General features: G+C 40.7%; 1 protein-coding gene across 4 annotated transcripts in view; it reads right to left on the bottom strand.

The window, feature by feature from the left end:
* Window positions 1-24,673, bottom strand: part of LOC118001952 (AT-rich interactive domain-containing protein 1B-like) — a 436,994-nt gene that overhangs the window by 125,757 nt on the left and 286,564 nt on the right. For all 4 annotated transcript variants that reach the window (XM_034992143.1, XM_034992146.1, XM_034992144.1 and 1 more), the window contains one exon: window positions 4,756-4,999. In XM_034992143.1, the coding sequence (XP_034848034.1) occupies window positions 4,756-4,999 (244 nt within the window). The remainder of the gene's footprint in view (window positions 1-4,755; window positions 5,000-24,673) is intronic.

Here is a 24,673-nt window from a genome sequence, read left to right as displayed (position 1 = left end):
CAATTAGAAAGATGAAGATACTTCATTTCTGTCTCTAAATATAAATACACCAATATAAAGAGGAGTGAGAAATGAAAACAAAAAGGAGAAACAAGGAAACGTATCATGGCACTGGGGGAAACGTACAACGTACACATTTTGGTTCTCCAATGCTTGTTTACATTGAACGACGGGGCTGAAACCCTTAACTTCTGACTACGGACTGCCGACTGCCGCAGGGCTGGAGCCCAGGAATGTGCAAACAAAGGGAGAATCCATGTGGCTACTTACCATAGAAAATCTCCATCCTGCTTTTCAAAAGAACGCAGGAAGGAAAAGCCCCACTGAGCGAGGGCAGTGCCAGGGCCGATGCGGTGCCAGCATGTATCACAGCAGCCGTCCCCATGACACTCACAATGTTTGGGAGGCAACAGGACAGGAGGGCAAATGTGCAGTGGGTGGAGAAATGGTTTAACAGGCAAGAAGCAGATTCAGCCATTTGGGATGCTTTCCTGGGCTTTTGTTTATCTACCTCTGTAATAGTTCTCATTAGCTGTCAATTTCATTTACCAGGACAGAGATGGAGAAAAATGATTGTTCTTTTTTTCACAAACCCTGGGAGGCAACAGTAGGAAGAAGCCCCACGACAGTTTGGCTTTACCCCACCGCGGCTATCGGCTACACACCAGCTGCGCGTTTTAACAATGACTTGCCGGAGACAATGATTGAAAGAGTCAATCTGTGACACACGGAGAGAGGCAGGAGCAATCTAGAGCAGGAGGTAATGGAAGAGAAGCGAGGTCAGAAGAAACAAGTTAGTGCTGGCAACGAGAGGAGGGAACAGGGAGAAAGAAAGCACAGTATTACAGAAAAAAAAGGGGGGGGGCGGCAAGTCCAACCACACATTCCCAAAGCAGCAGTCGGGAGTCTCCTGCCCTGGGTGGGACACCAGGCCATCGCCACCTGATATCCGTACTACACCAGGACAGACTCAGAAGCAAATGGCGTTAGACCGTACATCGGGCTTAGGATCTAATGGATGGATTCACAAAACTTCAACATGAGGACTAGGGATGGGAACAGGAGAAGGTGAGACTACTAAATGGGCCTAATGATTCTCTAAGGGAAGGTGTCTTTGCATTTGGTTAAATAAAAAAGGAACAATCAACTTTATGACCATCTCTAAAACGTGGTTTTATTACCTATGACCAAGTTCACACAAATCCATTGAAAAAAGAAAAAAAACAAGAGCATATAGGCTAGGTGAAGGGAAAGAGAAGACCAAAATTTTTTTCAAACAAAAACCTTCATGATTTTTAACAAATCCCCTTCAGATAACAACATACAAGGTTTGTGATGAACATCTATCAAAAACCGATGTTTGAACGTCCCTGGGCTTAGCTTTGGGAACAGAGGAGGAGAAACAGGTAGTATCTGGACGCAAGCCATGGAGGATGACCACCAAGAGGTCCAGGGCAAGATAGATGTGTGGCTCCTCTGTATGAATTAAAAAAGGGTGCCCCTTCCCAAGGAGAGCAGCCTGAATTTCACTCTCATTTACCCCTCCGGCCCATGTCCTTGTCCATGAGCAACCTGCTTGACTGCACCTGGCCGCTAAGAGGGTGTACTGACCAGTTAGTTGATGCTGTCTCGATACATGCAAAAGTATGAGAAATAACCCTGGATTTTAAACTACCTCTAGTGTTAAATTTTATGTGAGACTGACTGCCCATCACATTACACAACAATCAATTTGCCTAGGATCTAAATGAAGCAAGGGTATGGATTCTTGTTTTCCCCTTGTCTTCTGGTCTCCTCTTGGCCTTCTCAGACCCAATCCCCAAGAAGATCAACCACTAACTTATCATTTTTTTTTTTTTCCAGTTAGAAGAAACATGGATTCAACTTCGTGAAAATACATTATGCTTTCATGGCTCGCTTGAAGGCAGTCCTACTGAGTGACCTCAGTAAACCCAGCAAGTCATCACTGGAAACTTGACATGCGTGTCTTCTGAACTGAACAAGAACACCGCTGGATTAAGAATCAGAAGACTCGCTGCCCAAACCAACTGTGCTGGTCTGGGCGGTAATCACGGGGGCAAGCCTCCAGGTCTCAGGTAATAATAACCGTACGCAACAAGAGTTCACATGCACTGAGTGCTGACCCTGTACCTGCCTCATGTGCATTAACACATTTGAACTTTACAGGAACCCTAAGAGATACAGTTATTATCTTTACAAATGCAGAAACTGAGGCTGAGAGGCTTAGAGGCCTGTCCAAGGTTACACAACCAGGAAGCGCCAGTAAAATGAGGAGGTGATGTCAGATGATTATAAAAGTCCATCCCGCTGAAATGTAATCTGTGATTCCAGCCAGGAGAACAGGGAACAGGTGTCAAAACTGCCGACCAGATTTCCCAGGAGGTTATTCCTCTTACAGTAACATGAACATGAAAGAGACATTCCATTTGCCGTGCTGTATACAATTCCACGACTCTGTACCGCATTGCCCTCAGCAAACGTGGTTACGGATCTACTGGAAGAGCCTTCCTCCCCCCAGATGGAACCTCTACTGTGGCATCTCTTCCCTGAACCAGGCAATGCAGAGGAGCGGCCTGGAAGTGTGCGGTGAAATGAAAATGGAGGCCCCGAGCAGTTTGCATTTTGGACCCAAGTTTAAAAACGAACTGGATGCTTTAAACAACATTTCCAAGAAACCTGAGAGCTTTCTACTAAAAACTTCCTTTCCCAGGAAGCAGGCGGAGAGAATCCTATCCAGGCCCCCGCCTGGCGTGACTTGTTGAGATGGGGCTAATGGGTCATCAGAAGCGTCATCCGCTGACCAACTTAACCCTGCGCATGAGTGAACGAAGCAGCAGACGCTGAAGCCAGTGCCCCTGCTGAGCTACCTCCTCCACAATCTGCGCTATCATGTGTCCCAAGCGAGCTCGTTTCTTGGGGGATGTGTTCTACACCACATCAAAATCCAAACAGTGAGGAGGAAGCCTCAGAATCCCCATCGGAATGATAAAACGTAGGTACGCAAATCATCAGATTGTGAATTACCTGCGTCAGGAATTTTAAATGAAAAACTACAATATCTTTATATCTCAGAAAAGTCTTCCTCGAAGTTATTAAGAAAAGTCCTTTTGATCCAATTTAGAAAGCAGCGCGTTCTTGCTCGACAAATACAGTATTTTACGTGTGACTTTCCAATGTTGAGGCAAGTAATGCTTCAAAGACCATCTCATAACCAAAAATTGCCTAAGGAATTCTCAAACATAGAGTATTCGTAGCTTTAAAAATGTTAAAAGCAGATAAATCCAGGTTTTACTATAATCTCTGTGAGGACAGAGATTCTTTTTGAAAGAAAGGTTAACATCAAAATGCCTTCATCAAAATGTGCGAAATTATAGCTGTTTTCTAAAATATGGATGAATCTTAGAAACAGAATATTTAGTTAAATAAGTAAATTCTAGGAGACCATTTACAGTACAGTACAAATGGGGTAACCACATTTCCTGTTGTGCCAAGAACCTTCCTAGTTTATGCCTATTGTCTTGTAATTATTAATAGCAACCCTTCCTGCCCCCAAAGTGTCTCAGCTCGGCTGAAAAATGATACAGTCATTCTAAGTATGTTTCTATAAATACATTTCTATAAATCTCAAAACTAAACAAAACTAATGATATATACTCTATGAATTTTTGCAATAAAATTCTTCAAAAAACCCCAAAAGGAACCATTAAAAAATATTCAGAGAGTATTTGGGGCAGGGGAGAGGAAGAGGCCTGAAGAGAAGGGAGGAACACACAGGTAGACACACAACATTGGTGATACTCCAATTCTTAAACTGGATGGTGGGTTCATGAGTATTCTTTGATAGTTATGTCTCACGATTAGCATGTTCTATACATTTATATGTATGTTTATATATAAAACATTCCATCATGAGCTTTTTTTAAATATAAAAGAAATAAAATGGTAAGAAGGGATAAAACTACCATCCATGCTTTCAAGAGAACAGAGTAAACTATTAGAAAATTTATCAGCAATTTAATATAGTTCTAATAGGTTCGTAAGAGGCACTTTCTAGCAGCCACCTAGATTGTGCTCGCAAAAGTTACAAGGGAAAAAAATTACATTTAGTTTGCTGATACAAGAAATGGGTGATGCTGACATAAGAAAGCTGGACGTGACAGACAAATAAGCCTACGTACACAATAAAGAAGCAGAAGATACAGAAGCAGTAAGACCACTGAAATACGAATGCAAGAGTTAACTGGAACATGAACTCCTCGTATCAAAATCAGAAGGTCCGTTTCTATCAGTAACAAGGACCCGAATGTGTGCGGGCCAAGTAAAACACAGGTGAGTGTAAACACGAAACATGGGCTACACAATATCCGTCCTGGCATAAATTAAACAGAACCATACAAACTAAGGCCAATCCTTGCACACAGTCTCACCTTGGTGGCACTTACCAACAGAGCACCTTAGTGAACAGAAGCACTACAAAATTCGCTAAGAATAAATAATTTTCTAGCATGAGGTGAATGACCAAGCCAAAAATATTAAAGTAATTGGTGATTTTATTGAGTATTTATATTCATTAGTTGAGTATCTTTAGGAACTGGAACTCTCAAATGCTTTGGTGACAATTCACATCACCAGGTTTTTCAACAGTAAGAAAGCAGTGGCGTGCATGTTGCTCTCGATGAACACTAGGTCTGTCTTGACTACAGAGTAAAATAGTAGTTACTGAGAAATGAATACCTGGAATACTTGCAGGAGAAATCGGGCCAGATCGCGACTGGTTGCTGCCCACAGGAGAGCCGACAGGAGAAGGCGATGGGCCCCCAGGGATGCTGGAGAGATGGGGGGATGCGTGCGGAGAGAAAGGTGACTGAGCTGGGTTGCTCTGATCCCCTTGGCTGCTCGTGGACCCAGACGCACTGACTGCTGAGCTCAGAGTTGCCTCCGTTCCCGTGGGGAGGTCATCGATGGAGCCAGACAGGTCCTGAGAAAGAAAGAAAGAAACACCATATATTTATGGAGTAACACACTCGGACCCATACCTGACCAAAAAATGATTTAAAAATCCTAACAGTGTCCCTTTCAGAGACAGTTTTTCTTAGATAATTCCCAAAATTCAGAGTGTGGCCACTTGTTATTAGAAGACTTCCAGGAGCTCTCTCGTGAGTTGAACCCTAAGATCTGTTCCAGCCCCCAAAAGTAAATACAGTTGTACCTCTCTTTCATAAAGCCATCTGACAGCTTTCCTTCAAGCTGCCAGCGCCTAGTCCAACACACACGTTCAAGGAGTCACAGGAAACAGCACTTGAGGTGGTGACTTACCATCTGAATGGAATGCTGGCTTCAGCACTGAAAACTACTGTTCCGGATCCTTCTATTTAGAGTCAACACTGAAGGACTGTTTGAATTTCAAACTATAATACTCTAATGGAAGAGCAATTATTTATTTATTTATTCGAGAGAGTGCACATATGCGTGTGTATGTGAGCAGGGGGAGGGGCAGAAGGAGAGAGGGAATCTTAAGCAGACTCTGCACCGAGCATGCAGCCCAATGTGGGACCCACGACCCTGAGACAAAATCAGGAGTTGGGTGCTCAACCGACTGAGGCACCCAGGCGCCCCACAGAACAGCAAAATTTTAACCAAACCTTGTGGTGAGAAATTCTTGCATTCTAAGTAACTGTAAGTGCCATTATAATAAAATAGTAGTATGTGTGTTTCTGAATGATAATGTGAATATAAACCCCTTTGAGGTTATGTTGGCAGAAACGAGTCCTAATGTTATACCTTATTTTTTTATAACAATTTTAAGCTAAAGAAACAATTTTTAGTGCCAACTAATTTGTTCCTAATACCCTCTAAGGCAGTTTTTAAAATCACCGTTTGACAGATACAGAAACTGAAGCTCAGCTAGTCAGTTATGGTCGAAGGTGACCCCACTGAGGACAGAACCATCTGCTAAAGGGGACGAAGGGAGGCTGAGGGAAAGAGGAGAAAAACAGGCTTCTGCACCCTCGTCAGACTGAAAGGAGGAGAGACTTTAGTCTGGCCTTCCTCACCGCCGTGGCACCAGGGCCCAGAATGGCGCTCAGTCCCACTGTACAGACCCGCAGTCCCGCTCACCCAGCAGGTGCTCAGTCGGCCAGGGCCGGCCTGTGATCCCAGGTCACAAGAGTCTGCAGACCGAGGCAGGGCACAGAGCTGGTGCGACTGGGCTCTCAGGGCTGCGGTGTGGTATACAATTACGTGTCTTGATGATCTAGGACTAAATGCTACAGAACGGGATCAGAAATGCTGGATGATGCTACAGTCTACAAAGCATATTCAATTCTAATTTATACCCTCGACTCATTCAACTTTATTAATTTTACCTCACTGCTTACTACAGGGACGTCTAAAACTAGGGCTTGGAAAACTGGTGGAGGTGGATGCTTAGGATCTGAAGAATGAATCTAGACCAGCAAATACAAAAGGGAGCAGGTAAAGCACAGCTGATTATAGCTCTTCAGGGTCCCCCCAAATGTCAAAAAGCAAACTCAGGATGAGGATCCCAGTCTCCTGGAAAGTTTATCTGTTAACCATCTGCTATATCATATAATTAACTTCTCTTTTTTTTAATAGCAAAATTGCCAATGATTAAAAAATACCTTCTAAATAGCTATGAAAGCCTCATAAAAATGAATGTTACGGAAAAACAAAAATTTCTTATGCTAAGAAGAATAACATCTAAGTAGAGAGTACTCTTCAACGTCATATAACCATGCTTATGAATAACAAACATAATAGTCACAGTGTAGATTGAACACATCACCACTTGAGAAAGTATCATTAAATTTCCAAAATGAAATGGGGCAAACGGAATCGTATTTTCAGAATCCAGAGGAAAAAAGTAAACATTTCTACCCAGGGCACACAAGTTGCATGATTTTGCACATATTCAGCTGCGAAAACACTGTATTTGACTTGACTACTGGGTTCAACAACAGTTCGATTCAGACTCTTTGAACTGAACACAGCTTTTGCGAAGCAGGGTCAGAAACACAGGAAGGTTATTAAGCAAGTGACATGCTACATACAATGGAGAAAATACTCACACTTCAGAAATCAAGGCAAGTATCTGATTTTCTAGAAACAACACTGAAGCCAGCAGAGTGTACATGTGCATACACACTGACTTGCTGAAAGAGAAAACAGGGCAAGTTCCATCGGTCCCTCCCTCCCTCCCTCCCCAGGCCAACGGCTGACTCCTCACGTGCACAGCCTCAGAGAGAGGATGGGTGCCGGGGTGGGGAAGAGTGGTTGGAGTCCTGGATGGTTCTTTAAGTCCCTCCCTTCCTAACTTGATGTAACCAATTCACAGAAGAGCGGAGGGACCCCCAGAGGGGCTCTTCAAAGCATTGCAGCCTCTGGCTGGGGGCTCAAACTGGACCCTGCCTATTTTTGCTTTGCCACCAGCTGAATGTTTTTAAACGACTGAAAAAAAAAAAATCAAGAGCAATGCTTTGTGATCTATGAAAAATACTTGCAATTCAAATTTCAGTGTCTGTAAGGTTTTACTGGAACACTGTCCCCGCCATTCCTTTATGTGTGGCCCATGGCTGCTACAGAGACCCCGTGGCCCGCAAAGCCTAAAATATTTACCATGGGGCCCTTTCAGGAAAAGTGTGCCAACCCCCGATTCAGAGAGCGGCGGGATTCCTGGTATAGCCTCTACGGCCGCTGCCTCTCCCTTGGGGTAAAGAGAGAGAGACAGGCCCCAGCTGAAGTTCGTGGTGACACACTGCCCGGCAGGACCTGTCGGCGCTTCTCCAAGAACAGGCGCTGGCCGCACGGCTGCATCCACCGGGGAAACACTGAATGGGAGCCAGAGAGAGAGCCATGCTCTCTCTGCAGGTATCCGAATCACCCAGGGAGGCCCCCAGTGAGGATGGCTGGTGGGCTCCAGGTGTAGACGCACTCCCTTAATACCTCATGAATGTGTATCACTAATAAACAAAGGGTCAATCAGACAAAATCAGTTGGGGCGGGGAGGGGCGGGGAGAATAGGATTTGATGCTTCTTTGGAGAAAAAGAAAACGGTAGATAACTAGATATAAAACCATTCTCTTTTATTATACTACATATGGGATTAAACATAGAAAAGACTTGACATAGATTTGATTTTTAAAAACATCATTATTTGAAGTTAAATAATCTTATGCAAATCTTTCTTCATAAAAAAAAAAAACACCCCAAATTGTTACTTGGAAATTTGTAAAATTCTCCACACGACCTATAAATTCCTTCCCTGTCCTCCCTTAAAATTCCAAGTTATGGCTGAACAAGTGACATGGATGGGTGTTAAGAAGGCTTCAGTCAAGCTGCAAAAGCATGAAAAACATTTCTGTTATTCAACAAGCTGATCGAGGAAATACCAAGAGAAAAATATAAAAACGGTGACTTTCTCAGTGCTCACATGTCATCAGAATTTCAGGGCTGACTAGACCTCAGTGTAACAGAAGAGTAATAAAAAGATATAATTTCTATATTACTATTATACATACACGTAACTTTTATATGTAAATTATAGAGAAATATTCCCACCCTGCAGACGCTTAGGGTATCCATATGTATAGCTATCTTAAAACATGCTAATAAAAGAAGTTCAACAGTGGTTTAAACATTCAGCCTAGTTAACAAAGAAGCTCTGTAACTAATACTCCTCTGGAGGACAATTTAGTCAGCAGGGCACCAACTCTATTCTTCCTTTTAAGTACTATCAGATCTATGATGTCTGGAAAGAACAGAGAGACCTTACTGCATCTCATTCTAACCAAGGCACCTTCAAGCTACAGTGCTTCCATTTATCTTGCTGGGAAGCTGGCAGGTAAGGTAATGGCAGGGAGGACTCTTTGAAGGGGCCGGAGTCCCCCTGCCCCACCGCATTCCCGGCATCTTTCCTTTGTATGGAGGGGAGTGACGGGTGAGGTAATGACTTCATGGGCTCCTACAGAGTAAATTCAGGATTTTGCCAGGACAGCCTTAGTTGGTAAAATCTTACTCTCGAGTTGGGTTTTCAGTATCTGACATCACTCAGGATATTGACTACTTTCCAGCACACCAAAAATAATATAACTTCTACTGTCGATGGTTAATTTATTTTTTAGAAAATCAATGCCTTAAAAAAGAAAAGCTTGTTTTGCTTTAAAATTTAATTTAAGTGAAAGTTCCCTGCAAAGACTTTCCCTCTGTAAACCATCATCTCTGCACCCTCTGTCCATGTAAAATTTTCATTCTAATCCAAGTGACAAGTACAAGAGATTTCACTGCACTTGGAATAAATGCCACCAGGGAGCAATAACAATCCTATCAAGACTCTGACAAGAGAAACACTTATGAATTAACACAGAGCACAAATATGTTCCTGATTCAATACAATGGGACAGGGTGGGGAAGGGCGGTGACAGGGCAGTGATGGATATGGGAACATGCCATGAAGGAGGAGCACAGGAAGAATTTTTAGAGATCTACATAAATGCAAAACAGACCTACAACATTATAAATATTCTCTCTCAGGTCTACGTATTATCTATGATCCTTCCTAAAAATACTGTTAGTATATTATGACTTACTACATCAAGAGTCATCTTTGGCTTTGATGGAATTCAATTTATCTAGGAAGGTAGTAGCTGACTCAAGGATAAATTCCATCAATCCTGGTGATGTCTTATCTTACTGTCTCAAAGACCTGGGAATAAGTCAGAAAATCTTACTCCCTTGTTTAATTAAATAAGCGGGTTTTAAAAAAAGCGAATCAACTCCAAAATCCTCTAAGCTGTGGTCCTCAATACAATTAGTTGATAGCATCAGATCAGCATCTGATAGAGAACTGGAGAGGAGCGCACACATTTGGGCATCTCTTGCTCAGAAGTGCCCCAAGAGAGCACGAGGATAAACACTGAATTAGAAACAGAGAAGATATTTCAATCAATGAGACTAGTTCAGGTCTCTTGTTTAAGGATTTTAATAGGGTACAGTTAATGATTTCTCACTGTGACTTCCCATGGGTTTGACGCACAGGTTAAAATGCCAGTTCAATGGTCTTTTAAAAAGTCTCTCAGTCATCTTCAAAAGCAGGAATAGTGTCTCTTCTCCTTTTTAGAATATTGAGTATAAAATTCAGGCATGCATTTTTTTCTTTTTCTCTCTCCAACTAGACCCTAACTTTCTTAAGGGCTGTGTGATTCCTTCTGCCAGGTGTGGTGTTAAAGAGAGGATGGGTTTCACTGGTCTCTGGCGAATGTCACTGAATTTATATGCTCTGTGGTAAAATACAGCTGCAAACACCATACAAAGTAAGCTAGCACATGCAAATCTTTCTAAATATTTACCATAAATGCTCTAGTGAAAACTACTGACTTCACTATTAAAATTTAGCAACGAATTCTCAGCCCTCTGTTTCCAATTAGCATCCCTGAGGCTAGCCACCCCCAGCCTCATTAGATTGCTTAGTTTTTTACAAACTGATACTTCACACACTGTGAAATCACTTCATACCTTCCAACTTTATTTTAGAACTATCATTTTGGACATGTGATACAAACACACCTTGAAATTGATATTAGAATTGAGTCAATAATTGGACCGACGTACACACAAAAGGAAAAACCTCACAGTGCCTCTGTTCACTCTCTATGATGTTAGCAGTTTTCTTCTCAGCACAAACCCGTGTGCAACCCACCAAAGTCCCTGCTGCTTTCATTTGTCTAGACAGCAAATGAGTTAAAAGCTTAGGCTTCCTGTCTAAATGAATAAAAAAATGCAAAGGCACAGAAAAACAGAATCTATGAAAAAAAAATCCTTCAAAGCAGTAATTTTTAGGCTCTAAAAGCATCTTCTTTCCAAGTTATATATATCACTTTCTATTTAAACATGTCCAAATAACAAATATTTATCTCTTCATTGTATGTGACAATATATACAACACATAGCCTTAAGATGTACGAGGCCAACTGGAAAAAAAAAAGTGTTTGATGTTAATTTAAACATAGTCACAAGCTCCAAAAATGACAAACCCCTAGCCAAAGCCAAGGATAAATGCAAAGAAAATTCATGAGTCAAAATTCATTGTAATGACATAGCCAAGAACCGCTTTCCTTTTCTCAAGCCAAGATTCCATTATGGGTAACTCTCATTTTAATGGGACATTTATAGGGTAATCAACTAAACTGATACTTCACAAAAGCAGGATTCAGAGTTAAGCATAGTATCATAAGCAAAAGTTGTTAATATGGTTATATTTCCTTTGATTTTTAAAAATCAGCACCTAAAATAGAAGCTAGCCTCAAAGGTCCTTGGGTTAGAACTCCTGATATGAAATGTGCTGCCATTCTAAATTTAGACGTGGTAAACAATGTAAGTATGAAGTATGCATCATGGAAGGGAATTTTTTTCCATTGCAGAAGCCCCAAGGGGATCCTAAATTATTCTCAGTTTCTGAACTCTGCCCAGGGAGATTCTCTGTTCTTCCACTATTAACAACAGTCTCAAGATGTTGTGTAGGCTAGGAAGAACAACAAGCAGACCCTTTAACACAGTATGGGCAGTCTTGAACTTAAAAATTATTTGGTAAGAAAATGTATTTATGGTTTTCTTTTCACTCTATGGAATTTGGGATCTACTGTCATCTGGAAATAACATCACCCTGCTTGGCTACACTACTAGGACTGTGCTCACAAATGATAATGATAATGAACATAACCATCGCGACTTTTTAGTAACAGCAACTGTTACTACCACTGATTTACCATCTTTTAAGCACCAGAGAAATTATGTATTATTTTCTTATATGATGAATCTATAGCATCTTACTAGCTCCCAATCTCTTGTTCCTACCAAAATGTTTTTTAACTGATTTCACTGTCCAACACAGCCAAGAGCCTCCAGACCCCTCCTAACCTCAAGCCAAAGCCCAAGTCAGTGCTGAAAACACTAAACAAGCCTCACGTGTGAATAAATGCAGGCCCTTGGTTATTCTGAGAGCAATGGCATCTTAAAGACGCTTATTAATACAAATGACAGACCACCGGTGAAGTTAAAACTACGTAATAAAGTGAGGATAATGACTAATTTGGGGAGAGATTCTGTACTGCGGCCTGCCCTATCTAAGGTCTGCAGATGAAGCTGTGGGGACAGGTGGGTGCGAGGAGATGGGGAAAAAGGTAGAAGGCAGTTTGTACATATGAATGACATTTGATATTTAAATGCTGGCCTATCCCGTGATCCTATACACTTAAATGTCCCTTTCTCATGGAGTCTCAATGAAGAGCGACAGACAGCTAAAGAGATGAATTCTCAAGGAAGGAAGGACTTCTGTGATGGAGAGGTGCATCAGCAAGAGAGTGGAACACAGAACAGGTGTCCTCAGCCTGCGCACGGTGGCCCAGGGGCTGCTGTCTGAGACGGTCCAGACCAGGAGCGAACGCGCACCCTCTGGATGAGTGGTGGGCAGGAGACTGGAAGCAGAGAGAACAATGTGGAAGGCAAGAGCTCTGGGAGGGACGCCATCGTGGAGCAGAGAGGAGAAGGGCGCCAGGAAGCTGAGAAATAGAGGCTGAGTGAAGGGGGAGGATGAGGCCAGCTGTGAGCCACCTCTGTCCGCTGACACCAAGCCACACGTGTTTGCACTTTTTAGGAGCCAGGGAGCCAATGGAGGTCTAACAGGTGACTTCTCACATTATCAGAGAAGGAAAAGGAATGGAAAGAAATGTTAGAACATTTTAAAGAAAAAAAAAATCACGTTTTCAAGTGTTTATGAACAAAGAATGCTTTCAGAACATGACTAAAATTATAGGTACCACTAAGAGAAATTTGTAGAAAGGTTTTTCAAGATCTATATATTTTAGCATTATATAAAATTTAACAAATGAAGGAACAACAGCAATGACAGCAAGTGCCTCCATCACTAGAGTCCAGGTTAGACAGGGGTGTGTTTCCTAGACTGCAGGAATCCTGGGGAGTCTACACAGCTGCCCCACTCATTTCAGTTCTGTGTAAGAATCAATGGACAAATGAGTTGAAATATATACACCTGACCCTTAAAACAGCACAGCAGTGTCTAAAATGCTGAAATAGTGGGCAGAACTTTAAGGAGAAATAGGATATTTGCATTGCTTCAAATATAATTAATGAGTAACATCTGGCTTTAACAGATTCTATTTTTTACATATCCTCCTCCAAAACCATTGGTGGCAAGTCCTAAGACACGTAGTTATAACGGGGGGGGGGGGGGGCAGTTTCAGCTATTTACACGCAGGACGAGGGACACGGGTTTATGGGTTTGTGCTTTACAAATATCAATATGTCAGGTATGAGACTGGAAGGTATGAATGACCCATGTGCTTTGAAAGCAAATTGACAAACTAACAAGATCTGAAAATATGTAAAATTTAGAGTCTGTCTACTGATACCAGTTTTTATTGCTGAAAGCATGTCATAAATCTTTATAACAGAAAAGCAATCAACACCACCTTTTGCGTCTCTCATGGTAAAAAACTACTGTTTATCTTAGAAGTACAATGCTTAGCACGTCGAAATTCTGAAAATAAAACTTAAAAACAAAAAGGCATGAACGCTCAGGAGACATTTATTTCTTCAGTACATAGCAATGAAATACTTTAAAATAGTAAGACCTATAGGAATGCAAATAAATTAGCAACTTAAAAAAAAAAAAAACCAAACAGAAAAACACCCAACTCACAAATTGTACTGAGTCTACATGGAATAAAGGGAAGTTTTATTTATCCAACAATACTAAAACTTAGTCATTTTGACATTTTCCCTATTCACATGAACCATATGAACACATGTTCTTGTTCTAACCCCTCCCTGGATTTTTCAAAAACTTTTTATTTTGAAACGACTTTAGACTTCTATGAAAGTGGCAGAGTGCTGAGCGTTCTTATACGCCCTCCACCCAGGCTCCCTCATGTCAACATTGTTAAGTAACCAAGGCACATTTATCTTTCCATTTGTGTTTGGTTGGTGTTTTCTTATGATGAGGCTGAGGTTATAGATTTGGGGGGAGAATATCACAGGGTGAAGTGTCCCTTATGAGGCATCCTATGAGGGTATGACAGAAACGTGACTTATGAGAGGTGATGTCAACATTGATGACTTGGTTAAGGTGGCATCTGCCAGATTTCTCCACAGTTACGTTAGTTTTCCCCTTTCTATGTCCTATTCACGAGAAGGGAGTCCCTAAGTCCAGCCCATACCTAAAGGAGGGGAATTAAGCTCTACCTCCTAGATGAGTATCAAAGAATTTGTGGGTGTATGTAAAAAATGTACAGAATAAGTAAATGTTTGGGGGGATATATTTGAAGCAATGCAAATATCCTATTTCTCCTTAAAGTTCTGCCCACTGTTTCAGCATTTATCAGCGGACCTTGCCTGCAGCAAGGTGTTCTGATGTTGGTTTTCTATTTCCTTCGTTCCTCCTACATTTATTATTTGGAATTCTTCTGCAAGGAAGGACTGTCCTATCTCCATTAATTTTTGCATGGCCAAGGCAGTTATCTTATATATGTGTTTTGGTGTAACTGAAGTTTCTTTATAAGATGAATCAGTGATACTCTTATCAACGATAAATGAAAAAAAAATGAAGTAATACTTCCAACTGAGGTTTCATAATTAAAAAACATAGGAGAGAGAAAAATAGGCGCTTTATGTTTTTCCAGACACAACTCGTGGGAATATAAATTAGTATAACCACTTTGGACAACAATTTGTAAGCACGCTGTAAAGCTGAAAGTGCATTTATCTAATGACCCAGGAAGTCTGCTAATAAGTGTGTACTCTGGCCTATGTACATTAGGAGATATATACACGCATAGAAACATCGTTTCAGTATTGTAACAACAGAAACTGGAGACAAACTAATTCTCCGGCAATATCAATTAGAGATGTATTCAGAAAATGGGATACTACACAGCAGTGAGACTGAATGAGCTAGAGTTAAAAATATTAATATGAAGCTCACAAACAATGTTGATAGAAAGCAAACCAAAAACCCAATGCAGTAACAGGTAATCAACAGAGGACAACAAAGGAGACAAGGCAACAGAGTAGGGGACCATCAATGCGACAGCGGAAATGCAGAGTCCAGAAGAGCCAGTGAGAGTGGGGAGCAGCGCTGTTGGATCAGAAGGGAAATGGGATGAGAAGAGAGAAGGTAGAATAATGTCACGGTCCTCCCTCCGTCCCTTCACCATAGCCGGCATGCTACATGGATGGCATCTAAGCCTGAGCAACCTGGTCTATCCGGAAATGGACCTTTGCACTCTTTGCTCGGGGAAGCTGAACTTCCCTCCAAGAGCCATCCATTCCCATCTTAGTAAGGCCGCTCTGCCATGGACACCAGAACGGGGTGCACGGCGGCTTCCCCTGTGATGCCAAGCCATATTTATCTACTGCAGAACTTCTGAGGGTGGGTTTTAATGAGCTGTTAGCATGTGCCATAATGGAAACTCTGGCGCAAGAGGACTTAACTTCAAACCCCAGCTTTGCCACTTACTAAATGACCATACTTAACCTTTTTGTGCTTTGCTCTCTATAAACTGGGGAAAATCCTAGTACCTGCCTAAGAGAGTTGTTGTGAGAATTAAAGGAGAATTTTTTTTTTTTTAAGATTTTTATTTATTTATTTGACAGAGAGAGAACAAGCAGGGGGAGAGGCAGAGGGAGAGGGAGAGGCAGGCTCCCCGTTGAGCAGGGAGCCCGATGCGGGGCTCGATCCCAGGACGCTGGGATCATGACCTGAGCCAAAGGCAGATGCTTAACCAGCTGAGTCACCCAGGCGTCCCTTAAAGGAGAAATTGTAGGTAAAAGGACGGGTGCAGTAGGATCCCAGGGAGTGTGAGCTACCATGACTGTGGGGCACAGGCAGAGGCGTAGGAGAGAGAGCCTGAACTGTGTGGATCGGGGTCCAGGGCAAGGGAACAGTGAAGTCACAGGGAGTGGCTGAGAGGTGGGAAGGCACTCCTCCCCCCATTTTCCTCATCCCAGTGGGTAATGACAGGGGGTCTGCAGGCCCTAAAACCAAATCCAGTAAGAGGTAGGAACTGGGTTTTAAAATGAAAGCCCCAAAAGTAGTGACCAAAAGAGAAGGGAAATTCTGTATGGAAGACGCAGTTTTTCATTTCTCAGGTGCCATGGATCAATCATACATAAGCTCTTTAATGAGTGAGACAAGGCCGCCTGCACTCTGTTCATGAATATAGACTTTCTATGATATTTCTATCAATGAAGTTATAACAAATATTTTAGTATTGGAAAGTGACTCACAGGAGAATGATAAAAAAAAAAACACCACCACCCATAATGACTCACAATTTAAGAATCACAACACAATGTTAGCACAGAGAGATGACCCTGCTTCAGGAGTTAAGTGCTAGATGTAATAAGGGGGTCTGAAGCTGGGTGCCACCAGTGATCAGCTGTGGGCAAGACAACCTAATCTTTTATTCAGTCGTGGAGTGGGGATTATCATGTTTATTTTGTCAATGGGTCAATATAATGAATAAAGCAAATGATAAGGAAACTGTGAAGGGCATCACCTTTAAAATAGAAGATGATTTCCTGATGCTAAGTTATGTATTAGACACAGGATTCAAATCACTCCTGTTTTAAAGAATAAGTTAAAAATAGAATTAATGATGCAATAAATACTGAGGCCACATCAGCTCAAATTCCAATTTCCTTCTTTGAATGATTATCTCCTCTTCAAACAATTATGCCAAAATATCTACAAACGAGTTATTTCTTCAGTATTTACAGATACATTAAAATTATCTCACTAGAAATAGAAAGAACTAGTCTAATGGCTTCAACATAAAAGAAAGCTGAAATTTTTATATTTTCACAGAAATTATTTTTAAGACTTCTGAGTTAATTTAGGAAAAAAGTAGAGAATCCAGAATTTTTTTTTTCTTTGTACAAGATTAGCTGGACTACATTACAGATGGAAAGGTTTTGTGGAGGTTATTTTTATATTTTAAAATGAAATACAACAGTCAGTACCTCCCTCAAAAGCCAAACTTAAAAACATGAATTTTTCTTATTTTCAGTTATGATTCAGACTCACTTCGGTAAGAGGTTTCCAGAAGGAGTCCTTTTCCATCTACGTACAGGGGCAGCCGGTCACTTAACACCTCAAGTGCTAGCACTCAAGTGCAATTTTACGTGATAATTTTTCCTAAGAGCATATAACCATTTTATAACCTATTGCTTGTAAAACTGCCTCTCAGAAGGAGGTGGTCATACACCTCTTCAGGGTTTCAGACAGAACCCTGCAAATGCCAATAATGATGACGGTGATATTAGTGCTAATAACTAACGTCATCATCAATAAGGGCCTGGATTCGGTCTGGAAGGACGGCGTGTTGCACCCTCAAACCCGTGACCTCTCAACAGAGCCACTGCTGTGTGTGCAAACGGTGTTCCTGAGCCTCACACTTACGGGTAATTGTCCTGTCACTTGGAGCGCATCCCAGGGCCCACGAGGAGAAGGACGATTTTTCTCTGATGGGCACTGGAGTCCACTACTCGCAGCCTCGAAGCCACCACGAGCAGATTAAGACACAGGATTCTGAACGGCGGAAGGGTAAAACTCACATGCCCTTCCCTTTCTAAAACCTCCGAACAGGGAGGGGACTTCAGTAACCTGACGCGCAAGCCCATCAATTGCCTGATTCCTCTTTTATCCCAGTAAATCGTAAGTTTTGAAATAAAATTGGACTTAAACTTTAGTCATCAATCTGTAGATCCCTGAAAAGTCTTCTAAATCTCTACATCATATTCCCCTCCTCAAATGAAACTTGCTTTTTAAAGGCATTCATTAGATGTTAGTTAGTTGGGTTTTTTGTTTTGTTTTGTTTTTTAGCTTCATATTGTATCAAACAGTGATCTTTCCAGATGTGGGCCATGGTGGTTACAAAGAATCCGGGCTCTGCAACCACACAGCCCAGCCCGATGCAGCCCCTCTTTCCCAAATTCCAAGGACTCTGGCACATAAGTGAGCCCCACAAGCTTCCACCCCTCCTCTGTAGGTAGTGGGGGGATGATAAAGTAACGGCCTCAGGGTGTTGATGGGAGAGTTAAACAACTGCTATATCCAAAGCACCAAGCACGATGCTACCACCAGGCAAGTTCTCACTAAATATTCACTGGGATGTGGGTTTACAGTAATAACTGAGCAGTCAAAATCATGAGTTCTGGAGTAAGAGCAGTGTGAAATCAAGTCCTGGCCCCATCACTTCTTGCACCCAATCTCTGGCAAGTTATTTAGCCTCACTGAGCCTCAGATTCACCATCCCAAAAATAGGGAAAATTATCACTTATGCTGTAGTGACAATCAGATATAATTATGAATAAGAAGTATTAAGCATATGCTCAATAACCAGTTGCTGTGTACATATATGCCAACATAACCATATAAATATACACAACATTTCAGACACACGGTTTGTTTTCTTAACACTCTTTGTAATCTAAATCCCATTTTGAGACCAGGATAAAGAATTTGCAAATGACTTCTAGAAAATCATCTCACTTATAAAATAGGATGAGTAAATAGTGGCATGAATGCATCCTTCTATTCTTTATAACAAATATTTACCAGATAATTATGTGCCAGGCAAATAGTTATGATAACAATCAATATTATATTAAGTAAATAGCCTTTGGTACTTTAAAATCTAGCATTACCAATGATAAACACTGCATGCCAAAAAGGGATTGGAAAAGGTAATCGGGCCAGGCCGTGAAGCTGTGGTTTAGTTTTTCTCTCCATCACTTCCTAATGGTGTAGACCAGGCAAGTGGATTAACATCCCCAAGCCTCAGTTTCACCATCTATAAAATGGACTTCTGTCTCAAAGATGTGGAGAGAATTGAGCTTAATAAAGAAGGTATTTAATAAATATTAGCCATCATAATTTTTATTATATCACATAGTGTGGGGATAAATTTAAAAAGAAATAACAAGAAAACTAGATATAGCAAAAAAAAAATAGCAAAAAAGTTAGAAGCCACTTAACTGTCAACTTAGTAGTGGGTTATTTAAAATGTATAATAATTATTAAAAATATATGTTAAAAGTATAATTTTTATTGAAAGACTATTGAGTAAAATCAGGTAAAAGCAGAAGACATGATCTATTTGATGTAAAAATATAAATTATTATATGAATATATATATGCGTTTATGTGTACATATAAAATATACTTGTGTGCCTTTTTTAATGCCTAAGAGGTATCAGCTGATGCTCAATAAAATGTTAACAGTGGTTATTTTAGGTATTCAGATCTGGGAGAGTTTTTTCTTTCTTCTTTGTACTTGAGCATATATCACTTTAAAAAATGCTGAAGCTTTTTTTTTTGCAAAAGAAACAAAACAAAAGGGGCCCCTGGAGATTTGAACAGTCTTTCACACAGAGCCACAGCAATAATGAACAGAGTATTAATTTATGCCCACTCTAAGGCAAATGACACATGAACTTTAAAAAAGGCCCATTCAAAAAATGGGTAACAGCTGAATAGTATAGCATGAAATCATACTAGTATTTTCAGAATAGATGTGAAGACAATGTAAATGTGTATGGTAAGGAGATGAAAGACAAAGTTGGACAAATAAATTATGCTCATATGCATAGTTTTCACATTTTGTCAGGCTCAGATTTTTTTTTTTTAAAGATTTTATTTATTTATTCATGAGAGACAGAGAGAGAGACAGAGGCAGAGGGAGAAGCAGGCTCCCCGTGGAGCAGGGAGCCCGATGCGGGACTCGATCCCAGGACCCTGGGATCATGACCTGAGCTGAAGGCAGACGTTTAACCGACTGAGCCACCCAGGCATCCCCAGATTTTTTTTTTAAGGTTTTATTTATTTATTTGAGAGAGAGAGAGAGCACGGGCACACATGAGCACGAGCAGGGAAGCAGCAGAGGGAGAGGGACAAGCAGACTCTGTGCTGAACGTGGAGCTCGATGTGGGGCTCGATACCACAACCCTGAGATCATGACCTGAGCTGAAATCAATAGTCAGATGCTCAACTGACTGAGCCACCCAGGCGCCCCTATCAGGCTAAGACTTTTAATAGAATTTTCCTCATGGTCTCCATTAGCAAGTCTGTTTGTACATAGCTGAGTAAGATGGCTGAAGGAAACTTTAAAAATCAGATAATAGGTAAGCAGAATAAAGCAAAAATATAAAGACTGATTTTAATAGTTTGGCCTTTTGATACGGCAGGCCCCAGCCTAACAAGCCAACCCTCTCAGCAAATACAGACACAGGCACTTCTAGTTAAATGGGTCCTATAGAGCTTATCCCCCCCCAGAACTGCCATCTTGAACTTGAAGATTCTCAGAAGATATAGAAGTCACGTGTCTCTTGATACTTTAAATAGCATATAAATAGCTATTTTGTCATTGTTGGCAAAACTGAAGAAACAGGACCAGTTATTAGAAATACTGAATACCACTGCTTTGGGCTTATGTATCTTCTATGCTCTCCATAACTCCATACAGAAAACTCCTGTCAAGGGTCTCATTTTTATGAGTTAGATGTTCTACATTATTGATTTTCTTTTACTCCTAAAGAAAATTACAATTTCTAACACAATTCTCTCTGTGAATTGATGCTTTTCAATTTCCTACTTCATTTGGAAATTGTGGAAGAAAGCAAACAAGGAAGAATAAACAGGTTCTTAAAGTATCCAAAAGGAGTTGAAATAATAGCCAGAGTATTATAAAATTATAACCTGAGGTAAATTTGTTCTACTGAGCTCACTTTAACTCTCAGAATGAGGAACCACATGAGACTGTTGAGGAGCGCCATACTGGTCCATCAGTTTGTAGACTGTGATAGGACTTCCTGTGACTCATCCTTGTATAGAACAGACCTGTCTCTTCTTGCCTTCCAGGAGCCTGTCCTCTTCTGAATTTTCCTCAATGCTCAAGGAGGTATGACATTGTATTAAGGAAAAAAATGGATTTTGGTTCTGAGAATAAATGCAATATATATATATTTAAAACCATGTATATAAAAATTGGTGAAAACTACTTATGAATTAAATAAAAGAGGAGTGAAGGAAATGTAAAACTACAACAAGCCTCGCAATCTGTTAGGAGCTGAATGAGTGCCAGTTTGTGGGCCTCGGGGCTCGGTAGGATTTCTCTGTACAGTGCCAAACTCCAACAATATTGTTATGGTTAGAAAGGAATTTCTCACAAGAGCTAACAAAGGCAGAAGGTCATAAATAAACCCAGCAGGATTGCCTTGTCAGTTCTCATTATTAGCGCTGCAGGCACTGGCTTTTCTATGGGCTTCTTACAGGTTCATTTAAGTGTAAGAGTTCCTCCTTGAAAATTCACAAACTCATAAATAAAATGGTTCTTAACCCAGCAAACAAAAATACTTGAAAAGTAAGAAAATAAGTAAGCAAGTAAATAAATAAAGGACAAGAATCAGGGCCAAGGGCCGAGCTTGGCCTTGCATTTCCAAGAGCTGCAATACCGTAACTCCTGGCCTTAGCACCCCAGCAGTGACCAACAGGATGCTCTGCTTTCTCACCACAAATACAGTCTGCAGAATGCTATCTGGGCAGGAAATGAAGCTGAGCTCCTAAACTGATGCTGACATGTGTTATAAACTGAGGGAAGCACAGCTGTGGGATCATTACTGCAATTACGAAGTGACATTTAGTGTGAACTTTATTTTGCTGAAGTTTTTACCTAGTAACAAAAAAAGGGGGGTACAAGTCTATTAACAATAGGGAGGGATGTTGATTTTCAGCCATTAAAAAACAGGACTGTATTAGTGGGTCTTTAAAGATGGACATTGCCTGTTACCTAAGTCAGATTTACCTCTTAGAGCTCTTATCAGTGCCTCTGAATAGAACAGAAGATTTAGTTCTGTAATATTTAAAAACTGAGATGTAAATCTCAATTCTTTCTCAATTTTATATTCTTCTAGTCCAAGAAAAGCAGAGAACAAGCTTCCCATTATCCCAATACAGATACTAATTCGAAGGAGAAATGATCTGATAAACTTGATTCCATTTACTAGTAACTCAAAACAAGAATACACTTTCCTTCAACGAGAAAAATATATATTAAAGTGTCGTCTTTTTCTTTAAAAAGAAAGAGAAACAAAACTGGTATTTTAAAGTAATATAGCTCATTATTCTGGAGTGGTGGGGGGTGGGAGGGATGGGGTGGCTGGGTGATGGACATTGGGGAGGGTATGTGCTATGGTGAGCACTGTGAATAGTGCAAGACTGTTGAATCACAGACCTGTACCCCTGAAACAAATAATACATTAAATGTTAAAAAAAAAAAAACAGAAGAAGAAGATAGCAGGAGGGGAAGAATGAAGAGGGGGAAATCGGAGGGGGAGACGAACCATGAGAGACGATGGACTCTGAAAAACAAACTGAGGGTTCTAGAGGGGAGGGGGTGGGAGGATGGGTTAGCCTGGTGATGGGTATTAAAGAGGGCACGCTCTGCACGGAGCACTGGGTGTTATATGCAAACAATGAATCATGGATCACTACATCGAAAACCAATGATGTAATGTATGGTGATTAACATAACATAATAATTAAAAAAAAAAAAAGACGAGAAACACAACAGAAAACACAACAGAAAGTAAAAATCCTCAGTAGTGCCACAACGCAGAGCTAGCCCAATTCTAACATTTTGCCATATTTCCTTCTAGCCCTTTTTCTTACGTAGAGCACAACAGCTGATCTTTAAGCTTGATATGTATGCAGAACCAAGTTAAGTACCTAGTGACCTACTTGCCATCTTCTATCAAGAAAGTGAATCTTTTGGGGCGCCTGGGTGGCTCAGTCCTTAAGCGTCTGCCTTCGGCTCAGGTCATGATCTCGGGGTCCTGGGATCGAGCCCTGCATCGGGCTCCCTGCTCCACGGAAAGCCTGCTTCTCCCTCTTCCACTACCCCTGCTTGTGATCCCTCTCTGTGTCTCTCTCGGTCAAATAAATAAATAAAATCTTAAAAAAAAAAAAAAACCTCATAAAAAAAAGAAATCGAACCTTTTGTTTCCCAGATGATTTTCAGTTTTGTAATTTGGGCGTCTTTTTAATGTAACTGTAAATTTAAAAAAATTATAATCAGTGTTCCACATCATCTCCTTTAAGTGACCAATTACGGTTTACAGAACAATGCTGTTCTCACAGGCGGGGATGCTGGAATGCGGTTTTGTGTTCGTCACTCACTCAGTCGAAGAAGCTGGGCTAGGAGTGCTCACGTGCTACAATGGAAGGTATGTTTGCAGAATTACTTTTCGCTGGCTTGCAGCCTCTCATTACCCACCACTCATGATTATTAGTGTCAAGCTGATGTTGAATTCTTCCCAGAGAAAAGTCTCCATGTTTGCTTTAGATTCTGGCAATTGGTCTATATTCTCAGCATTCAAATGGGATTGCCCTTGAAGAACCTAACATTACTGGTACAAGGAATGTGAATAAATGCTGAAAAGTGGGGAGTTTAAGTGTCTAAGAATGGTAAGAGGCTCAGACAGGTCTTACTTTCTTTGGCGAGAACGTATCTGAAACGGTAAGTAACTACATTAACTGTAGCCTAGACAAGAAATCCGTGCTGTTACATCTCCAGTAGGCTGCAAACATCATAGCACATTTTTTGGTTAGCAGCTTTATATCCAGGTAGCCCATGGTTGACAATGGTAGGCCATAAAGATACTCAGGAACTTACTACTGAATATTCTGCCAGCAGAAAGAAATAATAAACATAAGATCCCTAAATCTGACACAGGTAGAATATGAGTAGCATGTAAAAAAATAAAAGTTTTAGACTATTTTTAGACTTCAACAGCTAATCCATGCTAGTATTAACCAAACTATATTTCATCAATTCTTAGAACTGTTTAGCAAATTGTTAATGGGGCTCACACACAATATTTCAGGTAGAAACGTGATAGAAGCATTAAAACATGGGAAGAGCAATAAAATAAGTCACTGAGAGGTAATATACAGCATGGTGACTATATTATATACTATGGTTAACAGTACTCTCTATTTCAAAGTTGCTAAGAGAATAAATCTTAAAGCTTTCAGCACAAGAAAAATAACTGTGTAACAAATGTACAGTGATAGATATCAGACTTATTGTGATTATTTCAATATATATAAATATTGAATCATGTTGCATACATGAAACTAATATAATGTTCTAAGTCAATTATATCTAAATAAATAAATATTTATAAAACAAACAATACGGGGAGAGCAAAGTTTGACTCCTTTGGAAGAGAAACACGAGGAACTGTTAGGAACAGTACAGAGTTTTCAGAACTTAAAAAAAAAAAAAAAGCCACAGTAAACACTTACTCCAGTCCTTTGTTTTAAGAATGTGAAACTGAAGACCAGAGACTAAATTATTTACATTAAAACTATGCCCGGGTTCTATAGACACAGACTACATTAGAATGCAGTTTTCTAGGTATGTTTATTAACAAAATGTTACCACTAATATTGACAGCCTCATCCCAGAGCTGAAAGGACAAAGAGAGAGAGGGAGGGAGGGAGGGAAGGAAAGGGAGCAGGGAGGGGGAAAGAAAGAGAGGGAGGGAAAAGGAGGAGGGA

This window comes from Mirounga leonina, unplaced genomic scaffold (genome assembly GCF_011800145.1).
Source record: "Mirounga leonina isolate KUSES-001 unplaced genomic scaffold, KU_Mleo_1.0 Mir_55, whole genome shotgun sequence".
NCBI classification, from domain to species: Eukaryota; Metazoa; Chordata; class Mammalia; order Carnivora; family Phocidae; genus Mirounga; species Mirounga leonina.
This window is presented reverse-complemented; position numbering and strand designations above follow the sequence as displayed.